This window comes from Panulirus ornatus, chromosome 61 (assembly GCF_036320965.1).
Source record: "Panulirus ornatus isolate Po-2019 chromosome 61, ASM3632096v1, whole genome shotgun sequence".
Lineage (NCBI taxonomy): Eukaryota > Metazoa > Arthropoda > Malacostraca > Decapoda > Palinuridae > Panulirus > Panulirus ornatus.
In genome coordinates, this window is record NC_092284.1 from 1,796,206 (window position 1) to 1,815,644 (window position 19,439).

General features: G+C 50.9%; 2 protein-coding genes and 1 long non-coding RNA gene across 12 annotated transcripts in view; 1 reads left to right on the plus strand and 2 right to left on the minus strand.

The window, feature by feature from the left end:
- The window catches only part of LOC139767457 (uncharacterized), a 35,115-nt gene extending 30,930 nt beyond the window's left edge, over window positions 1–4,185 (minus strand). The window contains exon 1 of the long non-coding RNA XR_011717131.1: window positions 4,131–4,185. This is a non-coding gene — a long non-coding RNA (uncharacterized lncRNA). The remainder of the gene's footprint in view (window positions 1–4,130) is intronic.
- Window positions 1–19,439, plus strand: part of LOC139767456 (uncharacterized) — a 163,527-nt gene that overhangs the window by 60,776 nt on the left and 83,312 nt on the right. The window contains exon 5 of one of the 4 annotated variants that reach the window (XM_071696854.1): window positions 9,312–9,932. The exons of 1 other annotated variant lie outside the window; for it this stretch is intronic. The gene's annotated coding sequence lies outside the window, so the exon portion shown is untranslated. Of the gene's footprint in view, window positions 1–1,643; window positions 1,718–9,311; window positions 9,933–19,439 lie in introns of those variants that run through there. 2 more of the 4 variants (XM_071696857.1, XM_071696855.1) reach the window with 2 other exon arrangements.
- Window positions 1–19,439, minus strand: part of ush (Zinc finger protein ush) — a 330,832-nt gene that overhangs the window by 57,101 nt on the left and 254,292 nt on the right. For 2 of the 7 annotated variants that reach the window (XM_071696847.1, XM_071696845.1), the window contains exon 1: window positions 5,675–6,765. The exons of the other annotated variants lie outside the window; for them this stretch is intronic. In XM_071696847.1, coding sequence (XP_071552948.1) covers window positions 5,675–5,810 — 136 coding nt within the window. In that variant the 5' untranslated portion in view covers window positions 5,811–6,765. Of the gene's footprint in view, window positions 1–5,674; window positions 6,766–19,439 lie in introns of those variants that run through there. 7 annotated transcript variants of the gene reach the window in all.

Consider the following 19,439-nt stretch of genomic DNA (forward strand, 5'->3'; position numbering starts at 1 on the left):
CAGAGATTATTATTATAATTATTCCTAATTCATCTAAGAAGATCAAACAATCTTATGAAAGTCTACGTCTACGACTACTGTCATTACTACTACTACTAAACCATTTCACAATATTGATTACTTAATATAATAATAATAATAATAATAATAATAAAGACAGATAAATACAGTCAGACAGACACATACATATATGAACACATACACACACACACACACACACACATACAGACAAACACACACACATAATCAAACACACATACAGACAAACACACACACATACAGACAAACACACACACATACACATACAGACAAACACACACACACACACACACATACAGACAAACACACACACATAATCAAACACACATACAGACAAACACACACACATACAGACAAACACACACACATACACATACAGACACACACACACACACACACATTTCTTTTTCCCTTCTTTCTTTCTTCCTTCCTCCGTGTGTGTGTGTGTGTGTGTGTAGCGTCGGCCATGTGAGGCGATAAGCTGCGAGAGTTCCGATGTGCCGATACCGCGTCGGGCGGCTCCGATCGCGCCGATAGCCGCCTCCCAACCCACTCCGCCGACTCTGGCTTCCGACCCACCCAGGACCAGTAGACAACCCACCACCCACCCTCACGTGACCAACACACACCATTAATTAATCGGAAAAAATATAATCCATAGAAAACGGGAGTCCATAATGGAATCTTTATCTATCTATTTATCTATCCATCTACTCCATAATGGAATCTTTATCTATCTATTTATCTACCCACCTATCTATCGTGACCAGACGATTGCCTGAATTCCACACCCGGTGAGTCATGAGTCAGTCAGGCCTGGTGAGTCATGAGTCTTACAGACCTGGTGAGTCACGAGTCAGTCAGGCCTGGTGAGTCATGAGTCAGTCAGACCCAGTGACTCATGAGTCAGTCAGGCCTGGTGACTCATGAGTCTGGCAGACCCAGTGACTCATGAGTCAGTCAGGCCTGGTGAGTCATGAGTCAGTCAGGCCTGGTGAGTCATGAGTCTGGCAGACCCAGTGACTCATGAGTCAGTCACGCCCGGTGAGTCATGAGTCAGTCAGGCCTGGTGAGTCATGAGTCAGTCACACCCAGTGACTCATGAGTCAGTCAGGCCTGGTGAGTCATGAGTCAGTCAGGCCTGGTGAGTCATGAGTCAGTCAGGCCTGGTGAGTCATGAGTCAGTCACACCCAGTGACTCATGAGTCAGTCAGGCCTGGTGAGTCATGAGTCAGTCAGGCCTGGTGACTCATGAGTGTAGGGACCCCCCCCCTCCCCCACAGCAGTGTTACCAACGCACAACACAAGCAACCAACCCTCTGACGTCAGTCAAGCAGCAGCGTTACCAACTAGAGCAACAACATACGAGGGTGGTTGAGTCATTACCAGAGCAGGATAACACGTGGTGTTATCACGTGTTATCTCTTATCACACATCCTGCACTGATAGCGAGAGATAACAAGCCTAGAAATGATATATAGAGATAAATACTCACCAAAGACGCCATACAAGCTCTCTCTCTCTCTCTCTCTCTCTCTCTCTCTCTCTCTCTCTCTATCTATCTATCTCTCTCTCTATCTACCTATCTATCTATCTCTCTCCAGGTGGCAACACTGACGGACGCAGGAGCGACAGAAAACGAGAAACACATCATCAGCGTTGCAAACGTCGTCGTCGTCGTGGGGGGGGGGGGGGGGGAGGGAAGAAGGTAGTTTACGAAAAAACAAAAATAAAAAAAAAAATAAAAAACAATTATGATGGAAATCTGTGTGTGTGTGTGTGTGTGGCACAGCGTTGCAAACGCGTCGTGTCCTGAAACCTTCATTTACTCTATCCCCTCACTATCTCCCCCGGGGGGGGGGGGGGGCAGGCACACAGCACGTCGCCAAGCTCATTATCTTCACCATCTCTCCCCTCACCCCCTCCCCTCCCCTCACCATTAGCGGGTCATTATATACACTGCACAGGAGGAGTGGGGAGGGGAGGTGAGGGGAGACAGCCATATCGCCTCGATCGCCTTAACGTTGTGTATCCTCGTACCTTATCTACTCCCCCCCCCCCCCCACCCCACCTGCTAACCTCGCTAGATCTATCTATCTATCTATATCTATCTATATATATATATATATATATATATATATAAAAAAAAAAAAAAAAAAAAAAAAAAAAAAAAAAAAAAAAAAAAAAAAAAAAAAAAAAATCACACAAAATCTTATCTTCATCCATCTTCTCCCCTTCACCCCTCCTCTCCCTCCCCTCACACATTAGCTGGGTCATTATATACACTGCACAGAGGATGTGGGGAGGGAGTGAGGGGAGACACATATCGCCTCGATCGCCTTAAGTTGTGTATCCTCGTACCTTATCTACTCACCCCCCACACCCCACCTGCTAACCTCGCTAGACATCCATCTCCTCTACTATCTTTATACATAACATATATATATTTATATATATTTATAATAATATATATATTTGTTCCAGTGCACTTCGTTCATTCACACATTTTTTAATAAAATTTTATATATATATTTTATATTATATATATGAGGATTATGACACGAAAGTGCACTTGTGAACATATATATATCAGTATCAACTCGCTATTTATTGGTGGCGAGCGACCACTCACGGACCCCGTCACTATCACCCCACACATCTTCACTATCACCGGCCAAGCCACTCACCATCACCACGATCCACCCATTCCCCCTCCACACAGACACCATCACTCACCATCCCGTCCTATTCACCATCACCGTCACGCTTCATCATCTCCTCTCCACCCATCACCCCTCCCTTCACATTACTCCCCATATCTTCACCATTACTCCCCATATCTTCACCATTCCCTCCCCATATCTTCACCATTCCCTCCCCATATCTTCACCATTCCCTCCCCATATCTTCACCATCACTCCCCCATCACCATATTCCTTCGTAATCCTTCTAGTGTGGGGGGAAAGGGGGGGGGTGGGGGATGGGAGAGGGAGGGGGGGGGGAAGCTCTGATAAGGTAGAGGGAGATGGGAGACGGCGATAGCGCTGGGGAGATGAGAGACGGCGATAGCAGCGCTGGGGAGATGGGAGGCACAGATACTGGGGAGACAAAAGACTGGGGTCGGGGGAGGGAGGAAGCGGGGTGGGGAGCGTGTGTGTGTGTGTTATATCCACATGGAGACTATCCACACCCCGGCATCCACATGTAGACAATATCCACCCCTGACACCCACATATCCACCCCTGGGCACCCACATATCCACAATATCCACCCCTGACACCCACATATCCACAATATCCACCCCTGGGCACCCACATATCCACAATATCCACCCCTGACACCCACATATCCACAATATCCACCCCTGGGCACCCACATATCCACCCCTGGCACCCACACATCCACAATATCCACCCCTGGGCACCCACACATCCACAATATCCACCCCTGGGCACCCACACATCCACAATATCCACCCCTGGGCACCCCCACATCCACAATATCCACCCCTGGCACCCCTACATCCACAATGTCCACCCCTGGGCACCCATATATCCACAATATCCAACTGTGACACCCACACATCCACAATATCCACCCCTGGGCACCCCCACATCCACAATATCCACCCCTGGGCACCCCCACATCCACAATATCCACCCCTGGCACCCCTACATCCACAATGTCCACCCCTGGGCACCCACATATCCACGATATCCAACTCTGACACCCACACATCCACAATATCCACCCCTGGGCACCCACATATCCACAATATCCAACTCTGACACCCACACATCCACAATATCCACCCCTGGCACCCCTACATCCACAATGTCCACCCCTGGGCACCCACACATCCACAATATCCACCCCTGGGCACCCACACATCCACAATATCCACCCCTGGGCACCCCCACATCCACAATATCCACCCCTGGGCACCCCCACATCCACAATATCCACCCTGGACCCCCACACATCCACAATATCCACCCCTGACCCCCACACATCCACAATATCCACTCCTGGCACCCCCACATCCACAATATCCACCCCTGGACCCCCACACATCCACATCTCATCCTTACCCGAGGTCAGAGCAGCCGATGCCAGTAGGTGGCGGACGTACAACTCTCGCTGGTGACTGCGGTACAGGTGAGGTAGAAGCGGCCCCCCAGAACGCTAAAACTGTAGCGTGTTCAGCACAGCGGCCAGGTCCATCGTCAGTACGTTCCCAGGGGCTTACGTATGACGTCATGCGTTGTACGTGGTGGTGTTGTATTCCCATACAACCCCCCCACAACCCCACTCACAACACAGGGGGGGCCGGGGCCTCTCTGGGGGGGTGGGGGTTGTTTATCTACAACTGCGCGGTATTTAGCACTATCTGCTGGACAGTATGTTCAGCAACTGTCGCTACACTACGCGGTGTGTGTGTGTGTGTTCAGCACTCCGCTAACATGTAGCAGTGTATCCAGCCACTCTGCGCAACACTGTAGCGAGTATATCCACCCCTGACACCTAACATCACGAGATGATTCACACTCTGCCGCTAAACCTGTAGCGAGGTATCGCACTCTCCGCTAAACTGCAGCGAGGTATTCACACTCTCAACGCCTAACTTGAAGGATTCAGCACTCTGCGCTAACTTAGCCGAGCGTATTGACACTCTGCCGCTAAACTGTAGCGAGCGTATTGACACTCATACCGTACCACTAGCACCCGTATACAATCCACACATATGAGTCATTTCCCGCTACACAGACGACGGTTTAAGCATCCGCAGACACTGAGGTAGGAGCGGTCCCCCCTCACACCCACAGTAGCGCACAGACTTCCGTAGACCTGGTCAAGTAACCACACAGTGTGGGGGGGGACAGAGTATCGACTCCTCACCGTCCCTACAAATATAATAATTTCTCCTCTTGTCTTCTACCACCATCTCCCACTGGCCAGACGGGGGTGGGAGCTTAGTTCGGGGAGATAAGGAGGAGAGTATGTACGTGTGGGGGGGAGGGGAGAAAAAAAGTGGAAGATATGAGGAGGAGCGACGGGGGAGCGTAGCGGCGACGTCCTCCCTCCACGCGACGCGGGGTGATGCGAACTGCTGGTCGCCGGGCGGCCCCCTCCCTCCCGGCATTCCCACCACCACCCCCACTCCCAAGCGTGAGGGGGGGGGGGGTAGTACGGCCTCCCACTCCTACCCCCCATAACCCACCATTACTCCACCCTGCAATGCTCATATATATATCATATTATATATATCATCTGGTACTATATATCAATATATCTATATATATACATATTCCACGTGTGAGGGGGGGGGGGAAATGCTCAACTACCTTCGTGACACCCCCACATCCACAATATCCACTCCTGGCACCCCCACATCCACAATATCCACCCTGGACCCCCACACATCCACAATATCCACTCCTGGCACCCCCACATCCACAATATCCACTCCTGGCACCCCCACATCCACAATATCCACCCCTGACATCCACAATATCCACCCCTGACACCCACACATCCACAATATCCACCCCTGGGCACCCCCACATCCACAATATCCACCCCTGACACCCCCACATCCACCCTGGACCCCCACACATCCACATCTCAGCCTTACCCGAGGTCAGAGCAGCCGATGCCAGTAGGTGGCGGACGTACAACTCTCGCTGGTAGACTGCGGTAGAGGTAGAGGTAGAAGCGGCCCCCCCGGACACGCTAAACTGTAGCGTGTTCAGCACAGCGGCCAGGTCCATCGTCAGTACCGTTCCCAGGGGCTTACGTATGACGTCATGCGTTGTACGTGGTGGTGTTGTATTCCCATACAACCCCCCCACAACCCCACCTACAACAACAGGGGGGGGCCGGGGCCTCTCTGGGGGGGTGGGGGTTGTTGTATCTACAACTGCGCGGTTATTTAGCACTATCCGCTAGACAGTATGTTCAGCACTGTCGCTAACACTAGCGCGTGTGTGTGTGTGTGTGTTCAGCACTCTGCCGCTAACATGTAGCGAGTGTATTCAGCACTCTGACGCTAAACTGTAGCGAGTGTATTCAGCACTCTGACGCTAACATGTAGCGAGTGTATTCAGCACTCTGCCGCTAAACTGTAGCGAGTGTATTCAGCACTCTGCCGCTAAACTGCAGCGAGTGTATTCAGCACTCTAACGCTAACATGTAGCAAGTGTATTCAGCACTCTGCCGCTAAACTGTAGCGAGCGTATTGAGCACTCTGCCGCTAAACTGTAGCGAGCGTATTGAGCACTCTACCGCTAACACTAGCGCGTATACAATCCACGACCAGTTATGAGTGTATTTCCCGCTACACAGACGACGGTTTAAGCACTTCTCGCTAGACACTGAGGGTAGTGAGCGGTCCCCGCTACACACACAGTAGCGCACTCAGCACTTCCCGCTAGACACTGGTCAAGTAAACACACAGTGTGGGGGGGGAAGAGTAGCGGACTCTCTCACCGTCCCTCACAAATATATATAAATTTCTCTCTTGTCTTCTACCACCATCTCCCCAGCTGGGGCAGGACGGGGAGGGTTGGGGAGCTTAGTTCGGGGAGGATAAGGAGGAGGGAGAGTATGTACGTGTGGGGGGGAGAGGGGAGAAAAATGAGAGAGTGGAAGATGATGAGGAGGAGCGGGAGCGGGGGAGAGCGGTAGCGGCGGACGTCCTCCCTCCACGGGCGACGCGGGGTGACTGGCGGGAACTGCTGGTCGGCCGGGCGGCGCCCCTCCCCTCCCCGGCCCTTCCCCCCACCAACCACCCTCCCTCCCCAGACGCGTAGGGGGGGGGGGGGGGGGTAGTACGGGCCTCCCCCTCCTACCCCCCCATGAACCCACCTCTACCTCCCCCCCTGCCAATGTCTCAATATATATATATATATATATATATATATATATGTATATATATATATATATATATATATATATATATATATATTCACGTGTTGAGGGGGGGGGGAGAAATGCTCAACTACCTTCGTGAAGGTTATTGTAACGACCCCAATTGGCCAGTTTGTAACAATCTATATGACCTGTTACTATATACATTATATATATATATATGTATCTATTATTTATTTTGCTTTGTCGCTGTCTCCCGCGTTAGCGAGGTAGCGCAAGGAAACAGACGAAAGAATGGCCCAACCCACCCACATACACATGTATATACATACACGTCCACACACACGCACATATACATACCTATACATCTCAACGTATACATATATATACATACACAGACATATACATACATATAGACACAGACATATACATACATATAGACACAGACATATACATACATATACACACACAGACATACACATACATATACACACACAGACATATACATATATAGACACAGACATATACATACATATACACACACAGACATATACATACATATATAGACACAGACATATACATACATATACACACAAAGACATACATATATAGACACAGACATATACATACATATACACAGACATATACATACATATACACACACATATACATACATATACACACACATATACATATGTACATAATTCATGCTGTCTGCCTTCATCCATTCCCGTCGCCGCCACACACATGAAATCGCCATTTCCCACGTTAACGAGGTAGCGTTGAGAACAGAGGACTGGGCATTAGAGGGGAATATCCTCACTTGGCCACCTTCTCTGTTCCTTCCTTTTGGAAAAGTAATAATACAGGAGGGGAGGACTTCCAGCAAACACCCCCCCCCTCTTTTCAGTCGCCTTCTACGACACGTGGGGAACACGTGGGGTATATGTGACCTGTAATTAAGTATATGTGACCTGTAATTAAGTATATGTGACCTGTAATTAAGTATATGTGACCTGTAATTAAGTATATATGACCTGTAATTGTGTAACCTGTAATTAACTATATGTGACCAGCAATTAAGGTGTGACCTGTAATTAAGTAGCATGTGACCTGTGTTGACCTGCAGACGACCTGTCACTACGTGTGTGACCATGTTCGTAACGACACCTGTCACGCCCTAACTACCCACGTGACCCATTCGCCCTGGGGGGCAACCTAACCACGCCAGACGACGGCCCTCCTTCCCTAACTACCGAACGAGGTGATTAACCACCCCCCAACCCCCGTATGACCAGGTCATTACCTAACACAAACGACCACGTGACCTCCTCTAACGACCCTTACAGAGGAGTGTGGGGGGGGGGGTCGTCAGAACGACTCAAACCCCCCCCCCCAACCCCCACCCCACAAGTACGATCAGGAGAGAGAGAGAGAGAGAGAGAGAGACAGAGAGAGAGAGAGAGAGAGAGTATGAGAGACAGAGAGAGAGTATGAGAGAGAGAGAGAGTATGAGAGAGAGAGTATGAGAGGCAGAGAGAGAGAGAGAGAGAGAGAGAGAGAGAGAGAGAGAGAGAGAGAGAGAGAGAGAGAGAGATGAGAGGCAGAGAGAGTATGAGAGAGAGAGAGTATGAGAGAGAGAGAGAGAGAGAGAGAGAGAGAGAGAGAGAGAGAGAGAGAGAGAGAGACAGAGAGAGTATGAGAGAGAGAGAGAGAGAGAGAGAGAGAGAGAGAGAGAGAGAGAGAGAGAGAGAGAGTATGAGAGAGAGAGAGAGAGAGAGAGAGAGAGAGAGAGAGTATGAGAGAGAGAGAGAGAGAGAGAGAGAGAGAGAGAGAGAGAGAGAGAGAGAGAGAGAGAGAGATAACACGGCAGATCACACACAAGACAATGGTAATTTCCTGGTCTCCATTATTGGGTCTCCCTGGGCCACGTGGGGGGAGGGGAGGGGTTGGTTACTCCCCCCCCCCCCGGGAGGCAGAGGGGAAGGCGATAACATCTCGATAAGCCTGGCAGATAACAGCCGCCCAGGGAAATAGAAAATCATAACGCGATAGCGCCAACAGAAAATGGGGGGAGGGAGGAGGAGGAGCCACCACGAGAAAATGGGAAGATCAAAAGGACGCTGTTAACTGTCAATGTTATCACGAGGGGAGGGTGAGGGGAGGGGGGAGGGGAGGGGGAGGTTTCTTGGAGGGGAATGGGAAGGGGGGGTTGAGAGAAGGGAGAGGGGAAATATGTATGTGTGTGTGTTTTAAGGGAGGTAAAGACGAGGGAGAAGGTGCACAGAAAACGGGTGATGGTAATGTGAGGGGAAAGAGAGAAAATGGGGGTGGGGGTAGTTTCTTCCACTGTTGACGACTGATTTACCCCCCCTCTTCAACCCCCTACTACATTCTCTCAGAGCGGTACGACAGTTTCTACACATGCCACTGGCCCGGCAGCAGGTCGGCGTCGGCACCTCACAGCTCAACTGCCCGCGGCAGCGGTGGCGGACGTACGACTCAACAGCGGGTGGCGGGCGTACGACTTAGCAGTGGTGGCGGGCGTACGACTCGGCAGCGGTGGCGGGCGTGCGACCCAGCAGCGGTGGCGGGCGTACGACCCAGCAGCGGTGGCGGGCGTACGACCCAGCAGCGGTGGCGGGCGTACGACCCAGCAGCGGTGGCGGGCGTACGACCCAGCAGCGGTGGCGGGCGTACGAACCAGCAGCGGTGGCGGGCGTACGACCCAGCAGCGGTGGCGGGCGTACGACCCAGCAGCGGTGGCGGGCGTACGACCCAGCAGCGGTGGCGGGCGTACGACCCAGCAGCGGTGGCGGACGTAAGACTAAACAGCGGTGGCGGGCGTAGGATAATTTCATGCCTTTGAAGGTTAAACGTACGACCGCCTTGACCTGACCTTTGACCTGAGGAGCAGGTCAAAGGTTAACCCTATCCACAAGGGTCAGGCCAAAGTGTCGTATACATAAGTGTTGTTCATGTGTATATGTTTATATTTATTCATAATAAATAAATAATATTCACTGTGTGCCTCATTATCATTATTACTACAATTATTACTATTATTATACATTATTATCATTATTATTATTATTATTATTATTATTATTATAAAATACTTATCATTCACATAATTATAATTATTATTATTATCATTAGTACAATAATAATAATAATAATAATAATAATAATAATAATAATAATATTAATAATATTAATTATAATAATAATAATAATAATATTAATTATAATAATAATAATAATAATATTAATAATAATAATAATAATAATAATAATAATATTAATTATAATAATAATAATAATAATATTAATAATAATTAATAATAATAATAATAATAATAAAATTATCATACCTTTTTATTATCATTATTATTATCATTATAATAATAATAATAATAATAATAATAATAATAATAATAATAATATTAATAATCATAATAATACTATTAATAATAATAATAATAATAATATTATTATTATTATTATTATTTTTATTATTATTATTATTATTATCATCATGACAAGAGGTGGGGCCCCACCAGTGTACCCCCCCATACGTCACTGGTCGCCTGTGACGTACAATACAAATAATGGGGAGATTATAATGGGGAAGACAACAGTGGGGAGACGATGGCTGGGGAGGAAGCAGGTGTGTGGCTACTGGGAGACGGGGCGGGGGAGAGGGGAGACGGGGCGGGGGAGAGGGGAGACGGGGCGGGGGAGAGGGGAGACGGGGCGGGGGAGAGTGTGTGTGGGAGAGATAGGCCATGATGAATTGAGGTACGAGATGAGACACCTCTCCCCAAAATATTGATAACCACCCCACCCCTTCTGTACTGGGGAGAGGGGAGAGTATGATGGGGTGAGGCTGGACATACAGCGGCTGGGGAGGTGTTGCTGGGGGAGGGGAGACGAGAGAGGCTCCGGTGGGGAGAGATGGGTGGGGGAGACTATGATGAATGGGGAGGGGATGTTGGGAAGATAAAGAGGGGAGAAAATGAACACAATTCCACAATTTTAACACACACACACACACACACACACACACACACATACACACACACACACATACGCACACACACACACACACACATACACACACACACACACACACACACACATACACACACACACACACACACACACACACATACACACACACACACATACGCACACACACACACACACACATACATACACACACACACACATACACACATACATACACACACGCACACACACACACACACATACACATACATACGCACACACACACACACACATACACACACACACATACGCACACACACACACACACACACATACATACACACACACACACACACATACACACACACACACACACACACACACACACACATACACACACACACATACATACGCACACACACACATACATACACACACACACATACATACACACATACATACACACACGCACACACACACACACACACATACACATACATACACACACACACATACATACACACATACATACACACACGCACACACACACACACACACACACATACATACGCACACACACACATACATACACACATACATACACACACGCACACACACACACACACACACACACACACACCGTCGTGTTCAAGGGCCGTACACACAGACTCCAAAGGAGTCCACATTACCCATCTAGTGTATGTAGCGCAGCCTTGCGCTGGTACAGTACAACCACGCGTGTTTATCAACACCATAACTACTGCCACATAAATGGCTCGTTCGATAATTACGGATAAATAATAAACAACCCACATTAAACGACCAACATTTAAATAATTTATATTACAATATTGACTTTATTTATTAACAGTAAACATGACCCCCCCACGTAAACACGTAAACAACAACAAAATACATACCATATATTTGCCCAGCACAACACTCTTATCTTCACTATCAAACACGTACTTATAAAGTGGTCACATGACACTTAGAATAACGTGACCTGTACTTATAATGGTGGTGATGTTACTTACAATGTACTTACAACAACAACAATAATAATAATAATAATGTCATGCGTTTATATTAATGGTGACAACATATACTTATAAAATGATTTAAGTACACTTATATGACTAGTGGCAGTCTACACTTAAAAAAGTAACTACTACACTAAGTACACTTACATTACTAGTGGCAGTCTACACTTATAATACTACCTGTTAAGTGTTTACTTATAAAAGTGTAGCACTTACCTACTTAACACCATATTCAGAAATCGTGGATTTAAGGTAATTGCTAATGTAATTGGTTGGTCGATTACATTTCTCGGTGATAGCAATTACCTGTGGCTGGGATTTATATAGTAATTTATATGAGACATTCTTCACTACCGTGTACAGCAATTTATCTGATCTTTATCTAATAACTGGATAAATGTAATTAAGTAATTGTAAATGTAATTGTTAAATTTATATAATTTTTTCATTATTGATTATACTTAGAAAACGGGGGGTCAGGAGCGATATAGCGGGGGGGGGGGGACTATAGAAATGGGTGTGTATATAGGGGTGGGGGAGTGATAGATAAGGGGGAGGGGGTAATGGGGGTGGGAGAGGGGGATAAATAGGGGAGAGAGGGGGTATAATCTAAGGGGGAGGGTTGGAGGAATTAAGGGGGGAGGGTGGGGGGAATTAAGGGGGGAAGGGTGGGGGGAATTAAGGGGGGAGGGTGGGGGGAATTAAGGGGGGAAGGGTGGGGGAATTAAGGGGGGAGGGTGGGGGGAATTAAGGGGGGAAGGGTGGGGGGAATTAAGGGGGGAAGGGTGGGGGGAATTAAGGGGGGAGGGTGGGGGGAATTAAGGGGGGAAGGGTGGGGGGAATTAAGGGGGGAGGGTGGGGGGAATTAAGGGGGGGAGGGTGGGGGAATTAAGGGGGGAGGGTGGGGGGAATTAAGGGGGAGGGTGGGGGAATTAAGGGGGGAGGGTGGGGGGAATTAAGGGGGGAGGGTGGGGGGAATTAAGGGGGGAGGGTGGGGGGAATTAAGGGGGGGAGGGTGGGGGGAATTAAGGGGGGAGGGTGGGGGGAATTAAGGGGGGGAGGGTGGGGGGAATTAAGGGGGGAGGGTGGGGTGGGGGGGGTTAACGCTGTCAGTTTTCAGGTCGACTTGGTCCATTGTGTCGTGTGGGGAGGGGGGGAGGGGAGGGGTCATTTCTGACCACACAGCATCGGGTCACACCCCTGCAGTGTGACCTCCACCCTCACTATACCATCACCAACACACCGTCACCATCATCCCGTCACCAACACCGTCTCCATCACCAACACACCGTCACCATCACCAACACAGTCACCACCACCACCACACCGTCACCATCACCACCACACCATCACCATCACCAACACACCGTCACCATCACCAATACGCCGTCACCATCACCAACACATCGTCACCATCACCAACACACCGTCACCATCACCAACACACCGTCACCATCACCAATACGCCGTCACCATCACCAACACACCGTCACCATCACCACCACACCGTCACCATCACCAATACGCCGTCACCATCACCAACACACCGTCACCATCACCACCACACCGTCACCATCACCAATACGCCGTCACCATCACCAACACACCGTCACCATCACCAACACCGTCACCAACACACCGTCACCAACACCGTCACCATCACCAACACACCGTCACCATCACCAACACACCGTCACCATCACCAATACGCCGTCACCATCACCAACACACCGTCACCACCACCACCACCACACCATCACCAACACACCGTCACCATCACCAACACACCGTCACCATCGTCACCACACCGTCACCATCACCACCACACCGTCACCATCACCACCACACCGTCACCATCACCACCACACCGTCACCATCACCACCACACCGTCACCATCACCACCACACCGTCACCATCACCATCACCACACCGTCACCATCACCACCACACCGTCACCATGACCATACCGTCACCGTCACCATCAACACCACACCGTCACCATCAACACCACACCGTCACCATCACCAACACACCGTCACCATCGTCACCACACCGTCACCATCACCACCACACCGTCACCATCACCACCACACCGTCACCATCACCACCACACCGTCACCATCACCACCACACCGTCACCATGACCACCACACCGTCACCATGACCACCACACCGTCACCATCACCACCACACCGTCACCATCACCACCACACCGTCACCATGACCACCACACCGTCACCATGACCACCACACCGTCACCATCACCAACACACCGTCACCATCACCACCACCAAACCGTCACAATACCGTCACCATCGTCACCACACCGTCACCATTACCATCACCACACCGTCACCATCACCATCATGGTGCCACTATCTATATTAAACGCGTCATCATCAACGCAGCCAGAATTTTATGGCCTTACTGAGGCGTGGCGACTGATACAGCAGGGCGACCCCCCCTCCCACACGGGGGAAACGACGACCCCCACACCCTACCCCCCCACACAGGACGGAAGGGGGGGTAGCCACGACCCCCTCCCCCCACCTCATACTCCCCTTACATCCCCCCCCACACACAACCCCCCCCATTAAAAGGACAGACCTGGATGACCTGTGTGTGTGACCAGGTCACACACACAGGTCATCCAGGTCACACACAGGTCATCCAGGTCACACACAGGTCATCCAGGTCACACACAGGTCATCCAGGTCACACACACAGGTCGTCTGCAGCTTCACAATCTATTAAGCTTAGTTTCCCGCGTAGGCGAGGTAGCGTCAGGAACACATGACTTATAGCCTTCCATAAATAGTATATCCTCACTTGGCTCCTTCCCCTGATGGTCACTTATACAAAGTAATAATACAGGAGGGGAGGGTTACCTAAGTTAAAGAATAGCCCCCTACATAAACAGATGGCCTCTACGTAAACAGATGCCCCCCCTACGTAAACAGTAGCTCCCCACGTAAACAAAAGCCCCTACGCAAAGAGGAGCCCCTCACGTAAACAGATGCCCCCTACATAAACAGAAGCTCCCTACGTAAACAGATGCCCCCTACATAAACAGAAGCTCCCTACATAAACAGATGCCCCCTACATAAACAGATGCCCCCTACATAAACAGATGCCCCCTACATAAACAGAAGCTCCCTACGTAAACAGATGCCCCCTACATAAACAGAAGCTCCCTACATAAACAGATGCCCCCTACATAAACAGATGCCCCCTACATAAACAGATGCCCCCTACATAAACAGATGCCCCCTACATAAACAGATGCCCCCTACGTAAACAGATGCCCCCTACATAAACAGAAGCTCCCTACGTAAACAGATGCCCCCTACATAAACAGAAGCTCCCTACATAAACAGAAGCTCCCTACGTAAACAGATGCCCCTACATAAACAGAAGCTCCCAACCTATATACAACAGTAGACCCCCTCCATCAACAGTAGCCCCCCACACAACCACAGCTACGAGGGGTCCAGCTCATCCCACTACCACACCACTGTGGTGGTGGTGGTGGAGAATGATAGTGGGGGATGATGGTGGGGGAGGAACAGGTGGCTCAAAAAAAAAAAATATTAATGTGTTTAAAAAAAAAACGCGCGCGACCCAATCACCGTGTGAGGGATGGTGTGGGATTAGCCAATCAGGGGAGGGAGGGGAGAGGATTGGTGGGGAGCCAATCATGGGGAGGGTGTGGGGGTGTGGGGGTGTGGGGAGATTCAGCCAATCATCTGGAAAGCCCGATACCAACCCCTCCTCCCCCCCTCTTCACCCCCCCCACCCCACCCCAATATAAAAATCGGGTTGAAAACACCGATAGCAGGGGAGGGGAGGGTGCGGCCAGGCCACCCCCTCACCGATAACAACTTGGGCTGGGGAGAGCAGGGGTGAGGGGAGACAGAGGGAGAAGGCTGGGGAGAAAGAGGTGGGGAGACGAGTCGCCTGCGTGGATTGAGGGAGGAGGGGAGGGTAGTACACCCACCTGACGTGTGTGGGGGGAGGGTAGTACACCCACCTGATGTGTGTAGGGGGAGGGTAGTACACCCACCTGATGTGTGTGGGGGGAGGGTAGTACACCCACCTGACGTGTGTGGGGGAGGGTAGTACACCCACCTGACGTGTGTGGGGGAGGGTAGTACACCCACCTGACGTGTGTGGGGGAGGGTAGTACACCCACCTGACGTGTGTGGGGGAGGGTAGTACACCCACCTGACGTGTGTGGGGGAGGGGTAGTACACCCACCTGACGTGTGTGGGGGAGGGTAGTACACCCACCTGACGTCTGTGGGGGAGGGTAGTACACCCACCTGACGTGTGTGGGGGAGGGTAGTACACCCACCTGACGTGTGTGGGGGAGGGTAGTACACCCACCTGACGTGTGTGGGGGAGGGTAGTACACCCACCTGACGTGTGTGGGGGGAGGGTAGTACACCCACCTGACGTGTGTGGGGGAGGGTAGTACACCCACCTGACGTGTGTGGGGGAGGGTAGTACACCCACCTGACGTGTGTGGGGGGAGGGTAGTACACCCACCTGACGTGTGTGGGGGGAGGGTAGTACACCCACCTGACGTGTGTGGGGGGAGGGTAGTACACCCACCTGACGTGTGTGGGGGAGGGTAGTACACCCACCTGACGTGTGTGGGGGAGGGTAGTACACCCACCTGACGTGTGTGGGGGAGGGTAGTACACCCACCTGACGTGTGTGGGGGAGGGTAGTACACCCACCTGACGTGTGTGGGGGAGGGTAGTACACCCACCTGACGTGTGTGGGGGAGGGTAGTACACCCACCTGACGTGTGTGGGGGGAGGGTAGTACACCCACCTGACGTGTGTGGGGGAGGGTAGTACACCCACCTGACGTGTGTGGGGGAGGGTAGTACACCCACCTGACGTGTGTGGGGGGAGGGTAGTACACCCACCTGACGTGTGTGGGGGGAGGGTAGTACACCCACCTGACGTGTGTGGGGGGAGGGTAGTACACCCACCTGACGTGTGTGGGGGAGGGTAGTACACCCACCTGACGTGTGTGGGGGAGGGTAGTACACCCACCTGACGTGTGTGGGGGAGGGTAGTACACCCACCTGACGTGTGTGGGGGAGGGTAGTACACCCACCTGACGTGTGTGGGGGAGGGTAGTACACCCACCTGACGTGTGTGGGGGAGGGTAGTACACCCACCTGACGTGTGTGGGGGAGGGTAGTACACCCACCTGACGTGTGTGGGGGGAGGGTAGTACACCCACCTGACGTGTGTGGGGGAGGGTAGTACACCCACCTGACGTGTGTGGGGGAGGGTAAGTACACCCACCTGACGTGTGTGGGGGAGGGTAGTACACCCACCTGACGTGTGTGGGGGAGGGTAGTACACCCACCTGACGTGTGGGGGGGGAGGGTAGTACACCCACCTGACGTGTGTGGGGGAGGGTAGTACACCCACCTGACGTGTGTGGGGGAGGGTAGTACACCCACCTGACGTGTTGTGGGGGGAGGGTAGTACAACCCACTGACGTGTGGGGGGGAGGGTAGTACACCCACCTGACGTGTGTGGGGGAGGGTAGTACACCCACCTGACGTGTGGGGGAGGGATAGTACACCCACCTGACGTGTGTGGGGGGGGTAGTACACCCACCTGACGTGTGTGGGGGGGAGGGTAGTACACCCACCTGACGTGTGTGGGGGAGGGTAGTACACCCACCTGACGTGTGTGGGGGAGGGTAGTACACACCCACCTTGACGTGTGGGGAGGGAGGGTAAGTACCCCCACCTGACGTGTGTGGGGGAGGGTAGTACACCCACCTGACGTGTGTGGGGGGAGGTAGTACACCCACCTGACGTGTGTGGGGGAGGGTAGTACACCCACCTGACATGTGTGGGGGAGGGTAGTACACCCACCTGACGTGTGTGGGGAGGTAGTACACCCACCTGACGTGTGTGGGGGAGGGTAGTACACCCACCTGACGTGTTGTGGGGAGGATAGTACACCCACCTGACGTGTGTGGGGGAGGGTAGTACACCCACCTGACGTGTGTGGGGGAGGGTAGTACACCCACCTGACGTGTGTGGGGGAGGGTAGTACACCCACCTGACGTGTGTGGGGAGGGTAGTACACCCACCTGACGTGTGTGGGGGAGGGTAGTACACCCACCTGACGTGTGTGGGGGAGGGTAGTACCCCACACTTGACCGTGTGTGGGGAGGTAGTACACCACTGACGTTGGGGGGAGTCATCACCCCCATCACTTACCTGTGGGGAGAGACACCATCACTTGGCTCCCCATCACCCCCCATCACTTACCTGTGGGGAGAGACACCATCACTTGGCTCCCCATCACCCTCCATCACTTACCTGTGGGGAGAGAGACAGAAGATGTGACTAAAAATTATAATATACTGAACACTGTATCTATCTAGTATCTATCTATCTATTTATCCTTCAATCATTTCCTTATATAACACATCCATCAACCCTCTCCCCCCTCCCCTAAATTACCCTCCCCAATCCTCCAAATAATGACTTCGATTTCTCTCTTGTGTCTCCCCTGATGATGTGATTATGACACGAAAGTGCACTTGGCAACTTATCCTGTTTCATTTTCCCCCTAGTGGACTCATAGCAATATATATATATATATATATATATATATATATATATATATATATATATATATATATATATATATATATATATATTACGTCCACTCACTTGCCCACACAAGTGGGGTTCTGGGTATGTGGTCAATTTACCCACAATTCGACCAGTCATATGTTAACCCCACACCCCACGCACACACCCCCTGTTTGTGTTGGAGAGAGAGAGAGAGAGAGAGAGAGAGAGAGAGAGAGAGAGAGAGAGAGAGAGAGAGAGTGGAGAGTGGAGTGTGGGTGGGGTGGGTGGAGAGGGCCGCCCCCCCACACCCCCACTTATCTCTGGCCACCAGCAGCCCCACTATATTTACACATTGTTGCCCACAAATACTTTTCTCTCACGCTTCCTCAACGCTTGATCCGCAGCTGTGGGCAACCCGCGGCTGTGGGCAACCCGCGGCTGTGGGCAACCCACGGCTGTGGGCAACCCGCGGCTGTGGGCAACCTGTAGCTGTGGGCAACCCGCAGCTGTGGGCAACCCACGGCTGTGGGCAAGCCGGGTGTGTATATATATATATATATATATATATATATATATATATATATATATATATATATATATATCCTTGTTTTCTCCCCTTCCTCCTCCACCACCACCACCCCACATCCCATTTTCTTTCTCCTCGTGTGTGTATACACACAAGCGGTGCATCATTATTTCGCCACATCATTTGCATATCACAATCGCCTGGAGAATAACTTGTGGGTGTGGGATAATGAGTGACCAACCCACACTTCCACCTTCACTATGCCCACTGACCACACCTCACAAACGAATCATTTATTTTTTATCATTTATTTTTATTTACGTCTTGT